Source organism: Lagenorhynchus albirostris, chromosome 15 (assembly GCF_949774975.1).
Source record: "Lagenorhynchus albirostris chromosome 15, mLagAlb1.1, whole genome shotgun sequence".
Taxonomy (NCBI): Eukaryota; Metazoa; Chordata; class Mammalia; order Artiodactyla; family Delphinidae; genus Lagenorhynchus; species Lagenorhynchus albirostris.
Genome location: NC_083109.1, coordinates 73,453,549 through 73,479,065, shown reverse-complemented (window position 1 = coordinate 73,479,065; position 25,517 = coordinate 73,453,549). Strand labels below are relative to the sequence as shown.

Here is a 25,517-nt window from a genome sequence, read left to right as displayed (position 1 = left end):
CTGACCATCTTATCTTATGATCTGGTCCCCACTTACCCTGCCAGGTTACCTACTGTTGAGAATCTGCATTTAGTTTTCCCGCCTCTCTAACACTGTGAAATTATTCTCTGTCCAGATGACTTTTTTTTTTTTTTTTTTGGTACGCGGGCCTCTGACTGTTGTGTTCTCTCCCGTTGCGGAGCACAGGCTCCAGACGCGCAGGCTCAGCAGCCATGGCTCACGGGCCTAGCCGCTCCGCAGCACGTGGGATGTTCCTGGATCGGGGCACGAACCTGTGTCCCCTGCATCAGCAGGCGGACTCTCAACCACTGCGCCACCAGGGAAGCCCAGTCCAGGTGACTTTTACTCCTCTCCAATCCTCCAACAGCTGCCCAAGGAAGTTCCACAGTACCTCCTTTAAGGCTCAGTCCACATCTTGCCTCCTCTAAGAAGGTGCCCTCCATTCCCTTGGTCAAAATAACTTGGCAGGCCTCACAGTACTCAGAGCGCTCTGTGACCACCTTGACTGCACACTTGTTACTGCCTGAATGTTTTCTAATACCGTTAAACCTTTCTCTGGTCATTAAGAACAATTCTTCAACAGCTGAATTTAGCTCCTCTCTGTAGGTGAAACAAATCTTAATCAGCTTTCTTCTAAGTTTTTTCCTGCTTAGCTCTTTTATTTGGCTGGCATGTAAGGTTCAAAGTATGAAAAACAGACCTTAAATAATCTGCATACAAACTTCCCTTTTTCAGCGGCAATTAGTAAAAAGCAATCCTGTTCCCCTTTGTTTTCCAATTCTCATATAATTTGCTCCTGAGAAACTGAATTTATTTCTGGAATCCCTAGTTTATTTCACTGCTCTCTTTCTCTCTACATATTGAATATATATATATATGAAAATCATATGTAGTTGTGGTAACTTTCATCTTAGTATATTTTGAAGTCTGTTACATTTAGAAACCTTCCCTCACAAACCCTTGCTTCCTTCTTTTTCTAGAATAAACAATGTAACATTGTAATTTAATATTTTAAGTGTTCATATTGACCTGCAAAGTATTTGTAAGTTTATCTTTTTGTTTTCCTCAGCTAGATCCAGGATATTATACTTCCTCAGCTAAATCCAAGATAAAATCGAGAAACAGTCTTTCAATTCTTTGAATGAGACTCTAACTTTCTATATTAGATTTATTATTTAATATTTAATCTTTTTATTGCTATTGTCTTTAAAAATTGCTATTTTTAAAAAAATGTGCTAGGCTCTTTAGCTTTTTATCTCTGGCATCTTGTACTATAACTAAATTTTGTGGATTTATCTCACCATGTTGCTAAACTTATACCTCTATTAGTATTCTGTTTTCCCTCGGATTTTCTGGTAAGATTATTTTTCCCCAATTTCTGGAAAATGATATTTCTATCCATTCTAAAAACATTTACTACATGGTTAATAGACTTGCCAGCCACTGTACAAGACAATAATATAAAAAATATTAAAATTCTCAGAGGGCATTCAGGTTAAACAGGAAGACTGAATGCACATAATTCAGTACTTTCTGCAATGGATTATCTACTTAGGTAGCTTACACATGGCTACCTTTCATTTGCACCAAATCGTAACACTAAGAACACACTTCATTCTTGTGATTATTACTAGTACTTACTTCTAACCAGAAACCGTGACCTCCTTTTCAAGGCCTAAATGGCTTGTTTCACAGGTGGTAATGGATCACCTATTCCTACACCAGGTCCACACAATCACTAATTTTGTTACAATTCAGAAAACTCCTTTTTCTATCTCTATTTCTCTTGCACAGATTTACACTTCAGTCCAGTGTTTAATTCGTAATGTGAACTCCCTTGCCACTCTGTCCTCTTTTCCTGCTTTAGATTATTTGGAGGACTTACCACTGTTATATATTATAAATTAGTTTATTGTCTATCTCCTCCACTAAAATGTCAGCTCCATGAGGGCACTGTTCACTACTGCACCCTTGGTGCCTACAACAGAGCCAGGCATAGTGCTCAACACTAGTTGAATGAAAGAAAGAATGAAAGTGGCCATTTACTACTGTTCCACCCTTTATAATATTGTAAAGATGTGGGGAGACAAATCTACATAGACCTCTCCTATTTCTACACATCTTGTGAGGAGAGACACTGACTGCCTTTGTTCTGCACCCTTTTCAAGGATAGCTGTATAGCAGACAGGACTGGAAGACAGAGGTAGAGCCTCCCTTAAGTGAAAAGGGTAGATTGTTTACTGTCTAGTATAATAATGTTTCTCTCTGGGGCAAAGGTCAGGCAAGCTCATGGCCCTATAAAAGACCCTCTTCTCTATTATAACTTACTGCATGTGCAGCATTACCTGGTCTTCTTTGCACTGCCCTGTGGGAATTGATACGTAGGGAATTGGTACAAACGCTGATATACTCTGGTTACTGCTAGTGCTGTAATAAACTGGCCTCTTTTTTTTCTGACCCAGGAGGCTTGCGTCTTCTGCCAGTATCCATGAAACTATGGCAGGCTAACTTTTAACTTGCAAGGAGAGTACATCTCAGATCCTTCAAAGTTCTTGCCAAAGGAGCTAAGTGATATGATTGTAGGTTTGTGCTGGTAAATTCTTTTAGAGGTTTTTTCATAGTTTTCTAAGAAAAAACACAGTCTAAATGAACCCTTTTCTTTAAGTATTCTCTAATACTTTAAGTATTCTCTAGCCAATGCCTGGGATCATCTTTTCTATAAAGTCTGTGTAAAGCCATTTTATTTTTTTTCCTAAAAAACTTTTTCTTTGTAGTGTAAAAGTTTGACAAGTGGGTATATTCCTTTGAATATTCCGAAAGGCTCTCTGTATTCTTTCTTAACTGTATGGCTGATATCTTTTCTTCCACCCCCATTTTGAAAATCTTTGACTACTTCCTTAATTATGTTTTCTGTGTATTTCATCTTTAGAAACTGGATCTCCATGATCTGTTTTCTGGATTAATTTTCTTTTGTACTACAGTTAACTGTTTGATCTATTTAGGTTTTAACTTTAATGTTCATTTTTTTTTTTTTGTATTGCTACTTTCTGCTACTTTCTGCTGCCTTCAATAACTTTTTTTACGAAACTAAACACATTAGGGCTTTACTCCTCCTAAATAAAACTTAAAATTAAACATTAACATTTAAAGTACGACAAGCATGCAGTCCTCAGATTTTAAGATAATCCACCTTATCAGGGAATATACCTTGAGGTCATGTAGAATACATGCGTCTGCTCTCCTAACAGTAATTACATAGCAGGGGAAACTACTCTTTACACACACATATGGTTTAGAATTGTAAATCTATTTTAAAATATAGGAGAACACCTAACTTTTTACTTATTTTGGGGAAGAGAAGATATAGCCATATTTTAAATTATTATATTTTCTTTCTCCTCATTCAGGTTTAGAAAAGTTTTTCAGGAGAATTAATATCAGAAAAACTTTAAGTATATAATATAATCAATACCAGACTTTTACAGAATGAATGGCTGGGAAAAGAACACTGAAATCAGCAAAAGGTCTTAACATTGTGCTTGACTGCTTCCTTCGCAAGGAAAAAAAGCATATTTGAACTACTACTAATAAAGAAATCGTGTTTTAAAAACAGCATTGAAAAACCCAGAAAGTTCATTTATTAAAAAGCTTTAATGCAATATCCAATCAATTAAAGGGTCTAAATTTTGAGGCAGCAGAGGGTTACAAAGGTTATACTTTTAAAAATGGGGCAAGCTACACTTTCAGAACAGGGGAAAATGTATGTGAGGAATTTATCAACAATTAGCAAGGACAGGATTTAAACAGTTTGGGCAGCAAAAGAGTTTCTCTAGGAGTCTTATTTACTTTGATTTAACTGTGATCTGTGTGTTTTGAAAATATTTTCATATGAATAAATTTGTGGAAAAAAATTTTTTACCAAGTCAGGGAGCTTATTAAGTTAGAAAATATGGTTTTCAAGTTATGATGGGAAAGGTGAACATCTAACTGGGTCTACATAATGTTTTAAAATTACCCTGGGCACATACAGTTTTTCGTCCAAATGACAAAGAAATCTAGACATTCTTCATTTCACTGGTGACCATATACATCCCTGAGTCCATGGCCACTCTTAAACCTATTTGAAGCTTGGTTCTCACAGTGAGATTCTTAAATTCTAGTTATGTAAACTAAATATGTAACAATAATAAGTTTAAAAAACTAAACCTTGTAAATTCTTCTTTAGCTTCTTCTTAGCACCCCACTCCCTCCCCCACCTTCTCATTTTCTCAATAAAATTTAAATTCTTGCTGTGGTAACTTCAAAGAAGAAAAAAGTAGCTGATGACAACTGTATGTTCAACATAAATGAATTCTGTGCTAATGATGTCACTGCCTGTCTTGTGTGTAATAGAAATATCTCTTAAAGAATGTGAAAAGGGACTACAAGGGACTATTAAGCAGCTAATGAGATTAATCAAAAAGAAAAAAGGGTAAAAAAGTAAACCCTTGGGCTTCCCTGGTGGCGCAATGGTTGAGGGTCCGCCTGCCGATGCAGGGGACACGGGTTCGTGCCCTGGTCCGGGAAAATCCCACATGCCGCGGAGCGGCTAGGCCCGTGAGCCATGGCCGCTGAGCCTGCGCGTCCGGAGCCTGTGCTCCGCAACAGGAGAGGCCACAACAGTGAGAGGCCTGCGTACCGCAAAATAAATAAATAAATAAACCCTTCAGCTTCTGAAGAGTCTTAGCAAACAACATTAGTTGAAAAGTCAAGCGTTACATTGCAATACTGCAATGTGTGTGGATTATGTAGGTGCTGAATGAAATTTCAGCCAAAAGAGATACCTTCTGGGAATGAGGAAATTAAAAAAAAAAAATCTCGGTAGAGATATTAAATGTTTCCTGATAAAGATAAAATGGCTGAAAAAAATTTAATGCAATTCTGAAAATACTTAATTTTCTAGACTTGACCCATATGTGGTAAAAAGGTTGCTCACCACTGGGCATACACTAGGACTGGAGAAAATAGGAATGAAGAGGAAAAAGATGTGGGCAAGAGTGGTTCATTATTGAAATTATGGGTCAGAAAGTACAGGTCAAAGACACATGTGTGGAAGACACAAGGTGTTATCCAAGTGACCTTGGACAAGTCACTTATCCTCTCTGGCTCTCAACTTCCCCACCTGTAAAATAAAGGGACGGTAACTATATAGTTGCTAAGGTCCCTTTCAATGTTTAAATTTTAGCTTTCCCTTCTCTACCTGAGAAAGGAGAGGAAAATTAAAAATCAATACAGGGCTTCCCTGGTGGCGCAGTGGTTGAGAGTCTGCCTGCCGATGCAGGGGACACGGGTTCGTGCCCCGGCCCGGGGAGATCCCACATGCCGTGGAGCGGCTGGGCCCGTGAGCCATGGCCGCTGAGCCTGCGCATCCGGAGCCTGGGCTCCGCAACGGGAGAGGCCACAACAGTGAGAGGCCCGCATATTGCAAAAAAAAAAAAAAAAAAAAAAGAATACAAAACAAAACTAAATAAACCTAAAATGATTACTATTGGTCTAATGACTGTTACTTAGAGTTCAAGGTCTACTATGGCTCTCTTGGCAGTTTACACTATTTACAAGGTGACAAGTTAGGAAGGCTTATTACTAAAGTACACAACATAAGTAGCTCTGATGCCAGACGTTCCATGCGAAGATGATCCAAACACCATTGAGTTGCAGAGGAAAAGTATTAGCCTAGGAGGCGTGTTTAACTTGGTTCAGTGGCATTTCTCAGGTAAGTCACTTAACATTTCTGGGTCTTTATTTTCTCAGTTGTAAAATGACAAAGTTGCACTACATTATCTCTAAGACCTTTCCTAAAACCAAAACTCTATGTTGCTAAGTGGTTCCCAACCTACCCTTTTGTAATGCATTGTTTCCAAAAACAGCTTGGTCTGCTTATAGATTTCTTGGCCTGTCTTGTGGAAGGTCTTGAGAAATTCTATGAACTCTTTAGACACTCTATCCGTTTCAATGCTGGTTTGCCGGTTTATAGAAGGACTGGGAGCTTTTGGTTCCTGAATTTCTGCTGGGAAAATTAAACATAGTAAGTTTCATTACACAGAAGAGCCATGCATGGAGTTACTTTCAGTATCTAATTTAAGATTATTTAAATTATGCTAAATCAAAGTTAAACTTGAATTTAAATTATTTTATGTTTAAATATCTGGATTTTCCTTAAAGTAAGCTAAATCTATTTTATGAGTAGGAAGTACAATTAGATAAAACTACATATCTAAAAGATACTCCTATTCAAATAAAGGTGCTCTATCAGTATCTTCTTAGCCAAAATATATCATGCTTTGATCTATATATTTAATCGTTAACACTGAAATGGCATTGCTGTCTTGAACAACTCTCTCAAAGACTGCATGAATTTACAAAACCAGTCAACATGTAAAATAACAATCAGTAGAAGCACAAAAATTATAGATGACTTATGCTAGACAAGTTTCCCAAATCCACTTGATTTGCCAAAAAGGCAAAGAGATGAACAATTTTTATGTGGAGATGAACAATTATTTACCCACCATTCAAACTTCAAGTCATACTGCTCAAAGTGAAAGTATGCATCCAAAGTAGCACAGTGACCATGACAGAACAGAGGCAAGAGAAGCAAAAAAAACCCCACTGTCCAATCAGTTGGCCACACAACTCTTTGCCCTCTTCAAATAAATACACTGAAAGGAAAATAAGACCTTTACATAACAGAGATAAGGGTGTTGTAATAGGGTAAGTGCTCTCAGAAAACATGAAATATCACTTGGTTTCTGATCACCTTCTAAGCCTCCTGATTTTGAATTGTGCTCTCTAATGCAATACCTGAAAGGAATTAAAGTATCTCATATACCCATGATCCTTTTCTATACACACACAAAAAAAGATAATTAGGAAGAAAAAGTACCTTTTGTAGGTATTAAAATCAACCTATTACATGCTTTCTCAGAGCAATTTCTTTTTTTTTACATGAAGTATAGATGATTTACAATGCTGTGTTAATTTCTTGTGTACAGCAAAGTGATTCAGTTATATATACATATAAATATATTCTTTTTCATATTCTCTTTCATTATGGTTTATTACAGGATGTTGAATATAGTTCCCTGTGCTATACAGTAGGACCTTGTTGTTTATTTTATATACAACAGTTTGTATCTGCTAATCCCAAACTCCTAATTTATTCCTCCCCTACCCCCTTTCTCCTTTGGTAACCATAAGTTTGTTTCTATGTCTGTGAATCTGTTTCAGAGTAACTTCTTACAACCTTATTTTTTGAGCTTTAGTATCTGAAATACATTTTAATGATGTAGCAGCAATAAAGTTTTAAGATAATAAAAGCATTACCCCTATTAGAGTGACTGGTTTATTCAAGTGAGACAAACACACACAGATCATGTAAAAATATATCTTAACTACATAGGTCAAACTAAAGATTCCACCTCTCACTTCAAAAAAACCCTTTTCCAACGTACACAAATCAATGTGATACACCATACCAACAAAAGAAAAGACAAAACCACATGATCATCTCAACAGATGCAGAAAAAGCATTTGATAAAATTCAACATCTATTCACAATAAAAACTCTTACCAAAATGGCTATAGAGGCAACATATCTCAACATAATAAAGCTATTTATGACAAACCCACAACCAACATAATACTCAACGGTGAAATGCTGAAAGCCTTCCTGCTAAAATCTGAAACAAGACAAGGATGCTCATTCTTACCACTTCTATTCAACATACTATTGGAGGTCCTAGCCACAGAAATCAGACAAGAAAAATAAATAAAAGGTACCCAAATTGGAAGAGGTAAAATTGTCATTATATGGAGACGACATGACACTATACACAGAAATCCCTGAAGACTCCACACAAAAACTACTAGAACTGATAAACAAATTCAGCATGGTAGCAGGATACAGGATTAACATAAAGGAATCTGTTGCATTTCTTTACACTAACAATGAAATATCAGAAAAGTAAAAACAAACAAACAAAAACCCTTTAAAATCACATCAAATAAAAAACACACAAAAAACTTAGGCATAAACCTGACCAAGGAAGTAAAAGACTTACATGCTGAGGACTATAAAACACTGATAAAGAAAACTGAAGATAATTCAAATAAATGGAAAGATATGCCATGCTCTTGGATTGGAAGAATTAATATCGTTAAAATGGCCATACTAACCAAAGCAATCTACAGAGTTAATGTGATCCCTATCAGAACGAAAACAAAAATCCTAAAATTTATATGGAGCCATAAAAGACCCAGAACTCCCAAAGCAAAACTAAGTAAAAAGAACAAAGCTGAGGGTATAACCCTTTGAAACTTCAGACAATACTACAAAGCTACAGTAATCAAAACAGTGTGGTACTGGCACAAAAATAGACATATGGATCAATGGCACAGAACAGAGAGCCCAGAAATAAACCCACACAGCTACAGTCAATTAATCTTCGACAAAGGAGGCAAGAGGGACTTCCCTGGTGGTTCCGTGGTTAAGACTTCATGCTTCCACTGCAAGGGGCATGGGTTCAATCCCTGGTTAGGGAACTAAGATCCCATATGCCAAGCAATGCAGCCACAAAACAAAACACACACACACACACACACACACACACCCCAAAACAAAGACAAAGGAGGCAAGAATATACAATGGAGAAAAGATAGTCTCTTCAGCAAGTGGTGTTGGGAAAGCTGGACAGCCACACGCAAATCAACGAAGTCAGAACACATTCTCACACCATACACAAAAATAAACTCAAAATGGCTTTAAGACTTAAGTGTAAGACATGACACCATAAAACTCCTAGAAGAGAACATAGGGAAAACATTCTCTGACATAAATCCCACCAATGTTTTCCTGGGTCAGTCTCCCAAGGCAATAGAAATAAAAGCAAAAATAAACAAATGGAACCTAATCAAACGCATAATATTTTGCACAGCAAAGGAAACCAAAAGGCACAAAATGACAACCTACAGACTGGGAGAAAATATTTGCAAACAAAGCAACTGACAAGAGCTTAATTTCCAAAATATACAAACAGCTCATACAACTCAGTAACAAAAAAACAAACAACCCAGTCAAAAAATGGGGAAAAGACCTAAACAGACATTTCTCCAAAGAAGAAAAACAGATGGCCAAAAGGCACATGAAAAGATGCTCACCATTGCTAATTATTAGAGAAATGCAAATCAAAACTACAATGAGGTACCACCTCACACCGGTCAGAATGGCCATCATTAAAAAGCCTACAGGGCTTCCCTGGTGGCGCAGTGGTTGAGAGTCTGCCTGCAGATGCAGGGGACATGGGTTCGTGCCCCAGTCCGGGAAGATCCCACATGCCGCAAAACAGCTGGGCCCGTGAGCCACGGCCGCTGAGCCTGCGCATCTGGAGCCTGTGCTCCGCAACGGGAGAGGCCACAACGGTGAGAGGCCTGCGTACCGCCAAAAAAAAAAAAAAAAAAAAAAGTCCACAGGAATTCCCTGGCAGTCCTGTGGTTAGGATTCCATGCTTCCACTGCAGGGGGCACAGGTTCAGTCCCTGGTCAGGGAACTAAGATCCTGCATGCAGCACTGTGTGGCCAAAAAAAATTCAATTAAAAAGTCTACAAATAACAAATGCTGGAGAGGGTGTGGAGAAAAGGGAACCCTCTTACACTGTTGGTGGAAATGTAAATTCGTGCAGCCACTATGTAAAACAGTATGGAGGTTTCTCAAAAAACTAAAAATAGAGTTGCCATATAATCCAGCAATCCCATTCCTGGGCATATATCCAGACAAAACTGTAATTCAAAAAGATACATGCATCACAATGTTCACAGGAGCACTATGTACAATAGCCAAGACATGGAAGCACCTAAATGTCAACAGATGAATGGATAAAGAAGTGGTGTATATACACAATGGAATACTATTCAGCCATAAAAAAGAAAGAATGCCATTTGCAGCAACATGTATGGACCTAGAGATTATTATACTAAGTGAAGTAAGTCAGAAAGAGTACGACAAATACCATATGATATCACTTATATGTGGAACCTAAAATATGACACAAATAAGCTTATTTACCAAACAGAAACAGACTCACAGACATGGAAAACAAACTTATGGTTACCACAGGGGGTAGAGGGTGAGGGAGGGATGAAGTGGGAGTTTGGGATTAGCAGATACAAACTACCACATATAAAAATAAACAACAAGGATATAATGTATAGCACAGGGAACAAAATTCAATATCCTGTAATAAACCGTAATGACAAGAATATGAAAAAATAAACAAACAAAAAACCCCCTTTTCCCCTCTAAACTGCATGTTGATATTAAGTAGTTAGCAGATCAAAATTGCACTTTATGGTTATCTTTCCAAATCACGTATCTCCCTATCTTCTAAAGTATCAGGTGCTTCCTAACTATGATTCAAAATGGAGAAGCCCTGGGACTTCCCTGGTGGTCTAGTGGTTTAAACTCCACGCTCCCAAAGCAGGGGGCTCAGGTTCGATCCCTGATCAGGGAACTAGATCCCACATGCTGCAACTAAAAGCCCACATGCCACAAATGAAGATTCTGCATGCCGCAACTAAAAGATCCCGAGTGCTGCAACTAAGACCTGGCGCAGCTGAATGAATGAATAAATAAATAAATAAATTTAATTAAATTAAAGAAAAAATTTTTTTAAGTTATGAAAAAAAATGTAGACACCCTAAAAGAATTCAATCATATTAAAAGAAAACATAAAGAAGAGAAGAAGGGCACATAAAAACACACTATATGTATGGCTAAAAATACTGTCAAAAGTCAGACAACCAACTGGAAAAAATGTTTGTAAGCTACATCACAAAGGGCTGTTCTCCCTAATATACAAGGACTCCTATAAATATAGAGGAAGAAAAATCCAACGGTTCAATAGAAAAATGCGTGAAGAATACTAACACTGCACAGAAGGGAAACATAGATGGATCTTAAGCACAGGAAATATACTCAATCTCACACACGATAACAAATGTGCAAATTAAACCTACTAGTATTGTTGTACAGCAGAAACTAACACAACATTGTAAAGTAATTATACTCCAATAAGATTTAAAAAAAAGACAAAGAAAAAAAACTATTATTAGAGGTCATTTTAAAAATTAACAAGTCGGCAAAAATCTGAAGTTTGATGTTGATGAGGATATAGGGGAAAAGGCACTTATACTATGGAGGTAGGAATGTAAAATGACACATCTGCAATGGAATGCAATTTGGCAATAATCGTCAAAATTAAAAATACATTTATCCTATGACCCAACAATTCCATTTCTGAGAAATTTTCCACTGACATAATTGCACATGTACAAAATGAAATATGTACAAGGCTACTCATTTTAGTACTTGTAAAAGGAGAGGTCTGAAGATGGCATAAATGGCCACTGCTAAGGGACTAAATAAACTTTGGCTTAATCCATAAAGTGGAATATTACGTAGCTTAAAATTTTAAAAGTATCCTTTTTATGTACCGATAAGGAAAGAGTTCTTAAATATATTGCTAAGCTAAAAAAGCAGGGTATGCGTAGTGTGCTTTTATGTAAAATAGGAGGACTGGGATAAGAACAAATGTGTTTATAAATGAAAACAAAAGAATGATACACAAATTAGTAACAAAAGTTGTCTGAATATGGGGGAAGGACTGGGAACTAGACGGGTGAGGGACCATATATACCTTTTATTTTTGAGCCATTTGGATGTACTACCTTTTTTTTTTAAGCAAATAAGGCCTAATTTAACTCAAAACAAACACTGGCACATCGTTTCTGAAACTTTTTTTTACCAATATGGAAAACCTAAAATTATATTTGACACCCTGTACAATTAGAAAATATTCTTTAATACTTGGAATTTAACCTTTCACTCAATCTGATAAATTCCACCCCTAGTCGTGATGGAACACCAGGGATTAGGTTTACCCTACTGCCTTAACAACTAGAAAAATCAGACAAAACACATGAAAAAATGGTTTTCAACACTGGCCAACAGGCAGTGGGGAGAGTAACCCCTGAGAGAAGGGGACAAACATGGTAAATCTTACAAGTGCCCCAGCTCACTGCAGGTAGAGTTTTTAGGCCTTGGCACAGGGAGAGGCAACTCAAACAGAGCCTAGCAGACTTGCTGAATTGGGGAAACAATATTTAGAGCTCAAGAAGGCCAGAGTTTCCAGAATTTGCATGGCAAAACACATAGAGGATGGGCTGCAAAGAAAAATCTCCAGATAACTGCAGAGGGGTTCCCTTGAGTCTCTGAGTACTGCACATGCACGTGAGAAAAAACTGGGTAAAGCAGTGGGCAGAACAATCTCCTGAGCACACATGACAGGAAATGATTCATTTTTCCTACTAGGCAGGAACAAAGAGTATCAGCAATGACAAATATGTGGGCAACTATAAAAGACATTTTCTCATTCAAAAATTTACTTAAGGGCTTCCCTGGTGACTCAGTGGTTAAGAATCCGCCTGCCAATGCAGGGGACATGGGTTCAAGCCCTGGTCCGGGAAGATTCCACATGCCGCGGAGCAACTAAGACTGTGAACCACAACTACTGAGCCTGTGCCCTAGAGCCTGTGGGCCACAACTACTGAGCCCGCGCGCCTAGAGCCCGTGCTCCACAACAAAAGAAGCCACCGCAATGAGAAGCCCGCGCACCGCAACAAAGAGTAGCCCCCGCTGTCTGCAACTACAGAAAGCCTGCACGCAGCAGCGAAGACCCAACGCAGCCAAAAATAAATAAATAAATTTATAATTAAAAAAAAACAAAACACAAAAGGAAGGCAAGAAAAGAGGAGAGAAAGCATTATAACCAGATGGGATAAATAGAAAACAGAGCAAAATGGTAGGTTTAAGCTCCATCTTATCAAAAATTTCATTAAATATAAGTAGTCTAAATAGCCCTGTGTTTTTAATACAGAAGCAAAACTTGTATTTCAAGTATAGCCAGTCTGTTATGATTATCAAGCTTTCCATTTCCCAATCCAAACACTCAGTTTTAAAAAGTCTTGGCAGCAGAACAAAATGTGCTCTTGAAGTATAATGTTTAAGCTATCATTCAAGGACAATTTTCTACATGGCAGACACTGTGCTTTACTCCACATTCTCATCAACCCTTAACAATTTTGTTATATTCCTGAAACCATATGAAATAATAAATGTACACACCAATAAAATTTTTTTGTTAGGTAGGTGAAATTATCATTTTACACATGAATACAATGAGGTTAGAGGTTAAGTCATTTACGTGAGACATGTTACACAGGTTAAGAAGAAAAGCTGGGGGCTTCCCTGGTGGCGCAGTGGTTTAGAGTCCGCCTGCCGATGCAGGGGACACGGGTTCGTGCCCCGGTCTGAGAAGATCCAACATGCCGCAAAGCGGCTGGGCCCGTGAGCCATGGCCGCTGAGCCTGCGCGTCCCGTCCGGAGCCTGTGCTCCGCAGCGGGAGGGGCCACAACAGTGAGAGACCCGCCTACCGCAAAAAAACAAACAAACAAAAAAAAACAAAGAAAAAGAAGATAATCTGGGATTTAAATCCAGATCTGTTTGACTCCCAAGCCCAAGTTCTTCACAGTCACACCATAATTCCCTCCTATCATTACAGCATATTTATTCCTATTTAAATTAAGCAACGAGTATCAACTGAGCACCTACTACGTAAGGCTGTCTGCAAGCCAGATGACATATTAAATCGAATTAAATCTTCAATAAAGTAAACCTATGAAAGCAAAATCTTCAAGGGGCTTCCCTGGTGGCGCAGTGGTTAAGAATCCGCCTGCCAATGCAGGGGGGACAGGGATTCGAGCCCTGGTCCGGGAAGATCCCACATGCCGCGGAGCAACTATGCCCGTGCACCACAACTACTGAGCCTGTGCTCTAGAGCCCGTGAGCCACAACTACTGAGTCTGCATGCCACAACTACTGAAGCCCACGCGCCTAGAGAAGCCACCGCAATGAGAAGCCCGCGCACCGCTCGCAGTTGTGCAAAGAGTAGCCCCCTCTCGCCGCAACTAGAGAAAGCCCGCGTGCAGCAACAAAGACCCAATGCAGCCAAAAATAAATAAATTTATAAAAGCAAAATCTTCAACAAAAAGGCTATTTGAAGGATAGCTGTGAAAGAGTAAACACAACCTAAAAATGTCAATATCAAAATAGAGCGTGATCATGTAGTAAAGATGGTTAACACCATTTTAGTACTAAAAACATATTTTGTATCTCAATGTTAAAAAAATTTACTGAAAATCCCACGTTTCTCAGATTATCCAAATAGAATAAGGACAACTCAGTAGAATATTATAGTTCTTCTGACTTTTTCAGCTGTTTTGACCATAGATATATAATATGGACTAAAAGGCAGATAGTCTGTAGTATAATAAAAAATATATATATTTGGTTTTGGGCCCAGGGATAGATATTTTTGATCACCAATGGCCAATGATTTGATCAGCCATGCCTACAAAATGAAACCTCCATAAAAACCCTTATATGACAAGGTTTGGGGAGCTTCCACATTGATGAACGCATCGAGGTGCTGGGAGCAAATGCCCAGATGGCATGGAAGCTTGGTGCCCCCCTCCCCTACCTTGCCCTATGCATCTCTCTTCCATTTGGCTGTTCCTGAGTTGTATTCTTTAACAAACCCATAAGCATAAACAAACTGTCTTCCTGAGACAGTTCTAACAAATTATCAAACCTAAGGAGAAGGTTGTGGGAACCCCCTATTTACACCTGGTTGGTCAGAAGTACGGGTGTCCCCACTCCTGGGGATTGCAGCTGGCATCTGAGGTGGGGGCAGTCTTGTGGGGTCCAGCCCTTAACCTATGGAGTCTGTGCTGACTGCGTAGTTGGGGTCAGAACAGGACTGACTTGCTGGATATCCAGTTGGTATTGTAAAATAAAAGAAATCACATATTTGGTTCAGGGAAAAAATTTCTCATTGTCCTTATCAATGAAAGTCAGAAACTGATCATGTTCCAAATACATTATATTCAAAACATTATAAAAGATGATTTTACAAGATAAAAAAATTTTTGGAGTAGACAAGAAAAGGCAATCAAGCTGAGTGTACCTGAGAAATGACTGTAAAAACAGGCACAATTATAAAACTGGTTCCAAATTCAACCTGGGGAATCGTTACTTCAGTTTCATCTAAGTACCAAAGAGGCCCACATGATTAAAGTAGCAATTCATTAGTAATTCTTCAAACGATGTAATTAACACCATGCTTCAACTTAATTAACATCTGAAATTCGGGTCTTGGGATAGCACTGAGTGTAAGAGGATTATAGTTTTGTTTTTTAAATCTTATTTTGAAATAACTTCAAATTTACAGAAAATCTGCAAGATTGTTACAAAGAATTCCTTTATACCCTTTATCCAGATTTACAAAATTTTAACATTTTGTTCCATGTCTGTGTGTATTATTTTTCTAAATTTTTTCAGAGTAGATTGTATGTTTCATGCGCTTTACCCCTTATAGTATGAGTATTTCTCAGCAACAAGGATATTCTGTTGCTAACTGTAGTTATTAAAAAAAAGTATTTGTTTTTTACACAGGACCAACTTGAGGGTCACACATTCATTTAGTGGTCATGTATACTTAGTCTCCTCTCATCTAGAAACGTTCTCCAGACTTCCTTTGTTTTTTTATGACACTGACAATTTTGAAGAATACAGTCCAGTTTATTTTATTCAATGCACTTCAATTTGGGTTCCTCTACTGTTTCCTCATGACTGGATTTCAGGTTATAAATTTTCAGCTTAGTTATTACATAATTCATGTTGTGTTCTTCTCAAAGTAACATATCTAGAGGCACAGGATGTCCATTTCCCCCCATCATTATGTAGCTGCCATTTCTCTACTTGGAATTAATAAATAAGTTGTGGGAGTTAATTTGAGATCATGTTCATAACTTGTTCCTCGGGAAACCCCCTCCTCTCATCCCAGACTTAGCATCCACACTGATGAAACTTGTCTGAATCAATTCTTATTAGGATGACTACAAAATGGTGATTTTCTATCTCCATCACTCCTATATTTATTAGTCAAGATCCTATGGTAAGGTTCTCCTCTTCTTTATCTAATTATTTATCTATTTTATTAGTTGGACGGACTAATGAATTATTGTTTTATTCATTTACACTCCATTTATTGTCTTTGGCCAGTGGGAACCCATTCAAGCTGACTTCTGGGCCTTTGACCTGTCCCCAACATTTCTGAGGGGCCCTTCTTTCCCAGCTCAAGTTCCAGAATCAGTCATTTCTCCAAGGAACCTTAATTCACTTCAGTGAAGAACAGTATTTAGACTCTAAGGTCTGAGTAGAAAGATTGGTATTTTAATTCTAAAAAAAGAAAAGATATTCCTCCTTAGAGCACTGCTTTCAGATTAGTTTGTAAAAGATGTACACAAGAGTCTACTCTGGGTGACAACATCTACTTGAGCTCCAAAAGAAAAGGGCATTTTGGAACATATGAGCAAGTATTTCGACTTGGCTGACCCCCTATGATTTACTCTAAACTATAGCTCACTCAACCTTACTTTGGAGAGTAAAGAACTAAAAGTAAATTCTGAGTCTTTACAGTCAAGCTGTTCCATTTACCTCCTCTGGAGGGACAGCCAATTCTAACAGGAAGTTAAAATAGTTTTCAAATCCCTTAGAAGGTTATTTGTCTTCTATATACTACCAACCTGCCCTGGCTTAAGAGCTTTCTTTCATGCTACCAATAGAAGCAAGTAAAATATTAAGAGCAAGGACATCTTGGATTAACAAAGTGAAATAAAGAATACAGAACACAAAAGGTTTATTGTAGTCTACAGTCAATAAATTAAAACTGCATTTAGTATAGGCTAACTTTATCCACATGCAAAGGCCAAACAAATAATCAGCCTGAAATGCAAAGTTCGCCTGGCAGAGTTACATAAGCAATCTGTGAAACAAAGATCCAACAGCATCCTCTTTTCTAATGTACACACATCAATTTTTTCCTCAACACTTTGAGGTCTTTCTCACCATATGCTTTCTATAGACAAAAAAACAGCTAAAGATCAAAAAAAATAAAGTAAAAATCTATCATTCTAAAAAGAAGAAAAAAGGTAAGAACTATTCCACATAAGAGTTTTTAAGATAAAAAATCACTTGAAATTTTTCTTTTAAAGTACAAATCTTCTCTCCATAATATAATGTATACTGTACAGAAGGTCTTAGGATATGATTTTTTAAAATTGCCAAGTATAGTCAATGAATGTATGTGACTATTAAGCACTTCAGTAATAGAAACTTCATTATCTATCTATCTAGATACAGACACAGATATAGTTATAGATAAAAACACATATTTCAAGATCAAGGGATATAATGGAAAAAAGCTTAACCAGGAGTTAGGAGACCTGAGGTCTAACACATCAACTCATTGTATGACCCTGGGTAAATTAGTTAACCTTTATGGGCTTTCATATTGTCATCTGTAAAATGTGGCAGTTACAGCTGATGGTTTTACAATTTCTTTACTATTTCATCTGTTGTCATATACCATTTCACCGTACATCTATAAATTCATAAGGTTAATGAGACTTTCTCAAAGCAGGAAACAGAATTTAAGCTAAATAGGAATGAATGGCTTTGATCAATACCTTTGAGCTCCTTACCAGCAGAGATTATTTTGTCAGAAAAACAACAGGCATTTTAAAATAGCTAACACTTACTGGAGATTAACTATGTGTGTCAGGTACTGCGCTGAACTCTGTACACACATCGGCTCATTTAATCCTCAAGACAGGCCTATGATAGGTATTACTGTCCCTCAGAATAGACAGGGCTTAAAGAGATTAGCTTGCTTAAGGTCACACAGCTAGCAAACTGCAAAGCTGAGACTCAAACCAGGGTGACTCCAAAGCTTACAGTTTTAATCACCCTACTACATTATCTTCTAATAAATAAATCATGAGCCAAATACATTCTTATCAAATACATTTAATCTCTAGCAGGTACTGATTATTTCCCTTCTTACTACTGTAGAGAAAACTGCTGAGTGACAGCCAACCAAGAACAACTCACATGAACAAAAAGATTATTTAAAGGTTTGCCTCTATTAAAGAGACGTGCTGTGTTTTTAGATAAGCAATTGTTCCTTTTAATAAAACAAAAACCAATAGTCATTAAATCCGAAAGACCAGAAAAGATCTTAAGGTGTAATATTTATTATTATTAATTTTTTTAAAAGGTGTGATATTATTATGCCCCTTCCTTTAAGCAGACCAAAAATCTCATGACAATTACCCCAGGCTGGGGGGCAGGGGGTGAGGGGGTGCAAGGGAGCGTCTAAGAGAACAGCTCTACCGAAAGCATCAGTGTTGGTTCCCACTATGCCTCACCATTTCAAATTTACTGCATAGCTCTGATTACCAACATAAAGGTTCAGAGACTAAGCCCTAACAACAGACATTCTTTCTTGCTTCCTACTAGGCCACTTCAACTAGCCTATCTGCTCACTAGCGAGAATCTTCCTGCTTGTTTAATATGGAATTTTAAGAAGTAGGATGAATAAGGTCAAGTACATACAAAAGTGAGCCTTTTCCTACATGTTCTCTACATAGTATTTCCTCAACACACAGGCTGTCTCTCTAACAAGCTCTCAGAAAACTTCTTTTTTAGACAACTTTAAGGCTAGAAACAGTCATTTCTGATAAGGTATGGATAGTGAGGATATTAAACAAAGGAGAATAAACCAATATCCAAAAATTAAAGGCACAAAAAATAAAACATCCAAACAGATGGGATGGGAATGAATTTTATAACCCAAACTACATATTTCAATTACCTTTATTCCTCTTATAGAGTAAATAAGTTCTCTAAAACACAATGTCCTCCAACCAAAGAGATTTCATATGTCATCTGCACCTCAAACCCAACATCTCAAGTCTGCGCTGATATTCTCTGAACGCTTACAGAAATTAGAAAGCTGAGCCCACATACACTGTGGATCTACTCTATACCTCTTTGGGCACAAAAGAAAAAAGAGAATCAGAAAATTACCCTTCTTTGATCCAACCCTGGATGAAGCACTGAAGAATTTCTTCACTGTGGTAACCTTGCGGGTCTTCTCATTGGTTTTCTTTTCTTCAAACTTGGAAAATGTGAGGGATTGGGCCCCTTGGCTGCTCTGGCTGCTGGCAAAGGCCTCTTCTTCCTCCCGCTGTAGTCTGTAATTCAAGAAGAGGTTAAGTTTAACCCTGATATTCTCCAAGTTCTCCTTGTATCTAAAGGTAATAACTGAATGAATTGGGGATTTAAAATTTGTAGAGCTAGAGGCTAAATACACCAAATAGGTCTGAGGTCTCTGACAGGAAGCTCTCCTATGTGCTACTACAAACTTCAAAAGGGACTTCTCCGTGGATCATGTTCATTCAGCAATTGTACTAGTGTTACATAAAGCAAGTAAAGTCTAGTCCTTTTCCCTGACAACCTCAAGGTTGGAAGAGAGAAAAAGACAAGTAAATAATTACCACACAATGTAACAGTGCCTATAGTAGAGAGCAAAACCCAAGTGCTATGAGAACATAGGAAAAAATAAACTAAATCTGCTGAAGGAGTCCAAGAAGGTTTTATAATGGTGACATTTAGGCCAGTCTTAGAAGGATCAAGAGGATTCCGCCAAGTAAAAGGGCATTCCAGGAAGAAGGTACTACACATGTGAAGGATGTGGCGTTTGTTGTGGACCAAGCTCATTCAACGTAGTCAGATCACTGACAGTGTGATGGACTATGATGCTGGATGCACAGTTGGGCACCAGGTGGTATGAAACCTTGACTGCCAAGCCTGCTATAATCCTGGATTTCATCATGTGGTGGGGAACCAAGAAAGACTATAATCCAGTAAGTTACCATTATCTGATCTGTGTTTTAAAGGTAATGCAGGTAGCTGTGTGACAACTTGAGGGGCAGAGAGACTAGGGACAGAGACAATAATTAAGAATATATTACAAAGATTTAAGTGAGAGAAATAAGAACCTGGAAAAAAGGAAAGGATGAAATTCAAAACACTTCTCTTAGCTAGAATAAACAGAACTTGCTTAATTAGTTGTAAACAGTGTGGGAGGTGAAGGAGAAATTAATGTTTTTTAGCCAACTGAATAAATAGTGATGTCGTTAATTGATACCGGAGGAGGGTTAGGAGGAACTGCTGGGAGTGGGGATTAGAGTAAATAAAAGCAAGAAATCTGGCCTTGGACCAGCTGAATTTGAGGTATTTATAGTAAATCTCAAAGGCTATCTATAGAACTATGGTTCTCAAAGTGGATTCCCCAGACAGCAGCATCAACATCACCTGGGAACTTGTTAAAAATGCAAACTCTCAGGCCTCACTCCCAACCTACGAGAATCCGAGATTCTGAGGGTGAGGTTCAGTGACCACGGTTTTTACAAGCTTTCCAGGTGATTCTCATGCCTGTTCAAATATCAGAAAGTGCTGTAGGAAATCTCAAGCAAGGTCGCAATTGGAAGCAGTAAGAAACAGCAACAAAATCACAGGTAGAGGTGTTGGTGTGAGAATGGAATAGGGACACATCTTTCTCTGAGACAAAACAGAAGTTACTATAAAGACACAGTTTGATAACAAGGGAGAAAGCTAAGGGAATTCATGCCTAGTGGCCTCTACTTTCTTTCTAAAGTAGGATCAACTACAGAGACTATCAGGAATGCAATGGGAAACCCGAGGAAAGAGTTAATGTTATATGTCTATATTTGCTGTCTTTGACTGACTATGGAGTCACTGAAAGCAGCAAGTGTACTTTATAATATTGAGTTCATCACAGATGGTAGCAGAGTAATCACTCAACGAATACACCTGATTAAATACAAAAAAAACTAGCAAAAGCTGTCAGAGATCAGTCTTTCTTTTATTGAGAAGCTTCACAGTTTCTAGGATGCTTTGGTAAAGGATTAACATTATTCATGGTATTTTATTAGTTCCTATGCTCACTAGACATTCTATGTTTTAATTTTTATCATAATCATATTTCTGCATAATACTAACAAATGCCATTTTTTTAAAGAAAAGTTAAATTTCCATAATGTAAGGATTATATACACAAATCAACAGGTTTCTATTATTATGTGCTTATCACTGTGCCAGATGCCGTGCTGGATATATTAAAAGAACAAGGAAAATAATGCTTGATGAAAGTCATGTGCAATAACCTCATTTAATCTTCACCACAAAATATGCTTATCTCCATTCTTCCACTCCAAGGAGCTTACTGTCTTTATTAGAGAACTAAGACTAACGCATCCCAAACACAGAACAATTAAAAGTGAAGACAAAGACAAAATAAAGAAATCACTGAAAGCTACTCATTAAACGCTGAATGAGGGGAAAAAATTCATTTCTCTTAATATTAAACTGACTTGCTGACAGATCAAAACAGAAGAAAAAAATGTATTCTGACAATGACAGAGCTATGTATCCAGTTATATCACTGTTAAACCACCCCTAGTTAAGTCCTTTTACCGCTCTGCTAGTTCCCAATCCTCCTGAATCTGCTTCTGCCTGGCTTTGTGGTACTCCTCCCTCCAGCACTTGGAGCAGAAACCCTGCCAAGCAGGGTTGCCGTAATAACCACATCCTTTCTTGCACAGGAGCTCTGATTGATCCACATGAATTCCTCGGCGCTCAGACTTAAGACTCATCTTCTTCCTGTTAATCAAAGAGCAAACAAGAAAGTTTTGTTGAAAATGAATTCACTATCATTCTACTCACAGCAAAGCAATTAAGAAAAAAAAAAGAATGAGTCTATCATCTTCAAGCTATAATGGAAGAAAGGAGAGAGGGAGGGAAGGAGGGAAAAAGAAAGTTTAAATATTACAAATTACTGTCATACCAAAGAACAAACTTCTTATTCCTGCCCAATAATATAAAGAACACTTTACGAAGGACTAATACTGGATTAAAGACCTAAACAGAAGACATGAAACTATAAAACTCCTAGAAGAAAACATAGGGGAAAAACTTCACAACGTTAGATTTGGAGACAACTTCTTGGATATGACACCAAAAGTACAAGCATCAAGAGCAAAAATACACAAATGGGACTACATCAAACTTAGAAACTTCTACACAGGAAAGGAATCAACAGAGTGAAAAGGCAACCTATAGAATGGGATAAAATATCTGCAAACCATATATCTGATAAGAGGTTAATATTCAGAATATGTAAAGAACTCCTAAAACTCAACAACAACAAAAATCCAATTAAAAATTAGCAAAGGCCATGAACAGACAATTCTCCAAAGAAGATGTACAAAGAGCCAACATGTGAAAAGATGCTCAATGTCACTAATCATCAGGTAAATGCAAATCAAAACCACAAGGAGATATCACCACACACCTGATAGAATGACTATCATCAAAAAGAACAAAAATAACAAGTGTTGGCAAGGATGTGGAGAAATTGGAACCCTTGTGTACAGTTGGTAGGAATGTAAAATGGTACAGCCACTGGGGAAAACAGTATGATGCTTCCTCAAAAAATTAGAAATAGAATTATCATATGATCCAGCAATCTCACTTCTGGGTATACACCCAAAAGAACTGAAAACAGGATCTTGAAGAGATACCTGCACACTCATGTTCACTGAGCATTATTCACAACAGCCAAGAGTTGTTATTCACAACATTCAAGCATTATTCACAACATTCACAGCATTATTCACAACAGCCAAGCAATCTAAATATCCATCAAAGGATGAATCTACAAACACAGGATGAATGGATGAAGAAAACATGGTATATACAATGGAATATTATATAGCCTTTAAAAAGAAGGAAATCCTATCACATGCTACAACATGGATGAACCTTGAGAACATTATGTCAAGTAGCCAATCACAAAAAGGCAAATCAAAGACATTATTCCACCTACATGAGGTATCTAAATTAGTCACTCTCAGAACCAGAAAGTAGAATGATGGTTGCCAGGGGCTGGGGGAAGGGAGGCAAAGAGGAGTTGCTGTTCAATGGGTATAGGGTTTCAGTTTTGCCAGACAAAAAAGTTCTAGAGATCTGTTGTACAAGGTGCACATAGTTAACCCTACTGTACACGTTTTTATTTTTTAATTAATTAATTAATTTATGGCTGCATTGGGTCTTCATTGCTGCACACAGGCTTTCTCTAGTTGTGGCGAGCGGGGGCTACTCTTCGTTGCGGTACGCGGGCTTCTCACTGCGGTGGCTTCTCTTGTTGTGGAGCACGGGGTCTAGGGCGCACAGGCTTCAGTAGTTGTGGCACATGGGCTCAGTAGCTGTGGCTCGTGAGCTCTAGAGTGCAGGCTCAGTAGTTGTGGCACACGGGCTTAGTTGCTCCGTGTCACGTGGGATCTTCCCGGACCAAGGCTCCAACCCGAGTCCCCTGCATTGGCAGGCAGATTCTCAACCACTGCACCACCAGGGAAGCCCCTGTACACTTTAAAAATTGTTAAGATGGTAAATTTTATGTTATGTGTTTTTTACCACAGTAAAAAAAGATTTTAATATTAAAAAAAGGGGGACTAATAGATCCTTATTTGCTACCATTTTAAACCTGAGGGACAAAGTACAATCTTCTTGAAATACTCTGTGTTCTTACTACATTATGTCATTTGGCTCAAAAACACAACTTCATTTCAACGATATAAAAGTGAATACTTTGTCCCAAATGAGATAATTTAACATTCACCAAGAAAACAAGTGTAATTAAAGCATCAGAATAGAATCTAAACTCCTTGAGATGGCATTCAAGGCCCTACTGTTTGCCACCACTCACTACATGCCTAATATTGTGACAGGTACCCAGGATAATTATTTCTCACAAAAACCAAGGTAGATATTATCTCCATTTTATTAGATGTGAAAATTCATAAACAAAAACACAGGCAGCATGAACAATGAAGAAAAAGAGAAAAGTGCTATGAAACCGAGGGGTGGCGGGAGAAGGTGAGGTCATTCTGACTTAGGGAGCATGGAGAGACCACCTGGGCCAAGGAGTGAAGGGTGGGGGATGTAGACCTTCAAGAGCCTTGAGTTGAGGCTTAGAGGGTCTTGGAGCGATGACACAAAAGAGGGAAGACATTCCGGACAGGAAGAACATCTTTTGCAAAACACTCAGAGACAGGACAGCAAATGCAGGACATGAATGATGTGGTATAAGTAGGAGGTAAACAGAAGCAGTTACGTGTGAAGTTCAATTATAATGCCTTTTTAAAACTGCAGGCAAGAGTCTGGGTTACAGCATTGTTGTTTCAGTGAAAAGGGGAAATCAGGATAGGTGTCTATTTTAAGACATAAAACTTGAGAGGTGGAGTTCTGTCTTCCAGTATGATGAAGTGAGGAGGACAATAAATCCTCTCCACCAAAATCAACTATAAAGATAGACAAAACTTCCTCTCTGCTGATGGATCAAAGTGTGAACCAAGGAATGCATTCAGACTTCAAGCCACCAACTGGCTCTCTCACATCTCCTGTGTGTATGCACAGTCTCTGTTGGCCAGACATTGGAAGCCTTACTGGCTAGAGATGTTTGTGCACAAATTCAGTCTTCGAACAAACAACAATCTTCGGCTAAACATTAAGGGATGCAGGCAGATGGGTGACCCCGAGAAGGAAATCAAGGATAAAAATAAATATAAGAAAAAAAAATGAGGACAGACTGAGCAGCCGCAGGGTGTGGGGAAGAGAGACTTCACAGGTGTAGTCCAGCTATAAAACCTAGATGGCACGCGCTAAGCACTATTTTTGAGGATTTTCAAAGGCAAAAGGGAGGAGAAGAATTAAGGAAGAAGACCAGAATTCAGTATATCACTGAATCCTCGGTGAGTTTACCCTTTTTTCCCCTCCAGTATCACCAAGCCAACCCAGAAATGGACACCAGGGCACAGAGAGAGCTCCTCTAGCTCTGGCTCAAAGAATGAGAAAGAGAACTCCTAACACTGAGAGGGAAATATGAAAATCCCTCCATTTTCTTGTCTTTTTTTTTCCTCCTTCTCTTGAGCCATGAGCAATCACATGGTGTTCACAGAAGCGGCTGGAATGAGAGACTGCAGGAGCTAAACTCGGAGGAAGGGGAACTATCCATTTTTCCCACTCTCTAGTCTCCTAGACAGTGATGGGAGTACAAGACAGAGTGGGGTTACTAATTCCACAGCTTTCCACCCAGAGGAGAGAAGATGAGCCCCAAGAGAACTTTAAAAATACAGGAGGAATCAATGAGGAGAACTCAAGAAAGCAAGCTGAAAATGTGTGCATGGGTCTGATGCTATTCAGGATCAGAGACTAAAATTCACACTAATAGAGACCACTGCACAGGTTTCAGACCGACACACGCAGGAAACAGATCAAAATAGCACTGCAAAGCCTCTGAAAAATGAACCAACGTGGGAACCACAGCTCACAGAAGTAGGGTTGGAACCTGCAGCCCAAACTTGGCAGCAAAACTAAAAA

General features: G+C 38.2%; 1 protein-coding gene across 7 annotated transcripts in view; it reads right to left on the bottom strand.

The window, feature by feature from the left end:
- RABGEF1 (RAB guanine nucleotide exchange factor 1) overlaps positions 1-25,517 on the bottom strand; it is an 87,531-nt gene that overhangs the window by 13,845 nt on the left and 48,169 nt on the right. For 6 of the 7 annotated variants that reach the window (XM_060122325.1, XM_060122327.1, XM_060122329.1 and 3 more), the window contains 3 exons: positions 21,555-21,740; positions 19,083-19,249; positions 5,877-6,046 (listed from right to left, as the gene is read on the bottom strand). In XM_060122325.1, coding sequence (XP_059978308.1) covers positions 5,877-6,046; positions 19,083-19,249; positions 21,555-21,740 — 523 coding nt within the window. The remainder of the gene's footprint in view (positions 1-5,876; positions 6,047-19,082; positions 19,250-21,554; positions 21,741-25,517) is intronic. The other variant, XM_060122326.1, reaches the window with a different exon arrangement.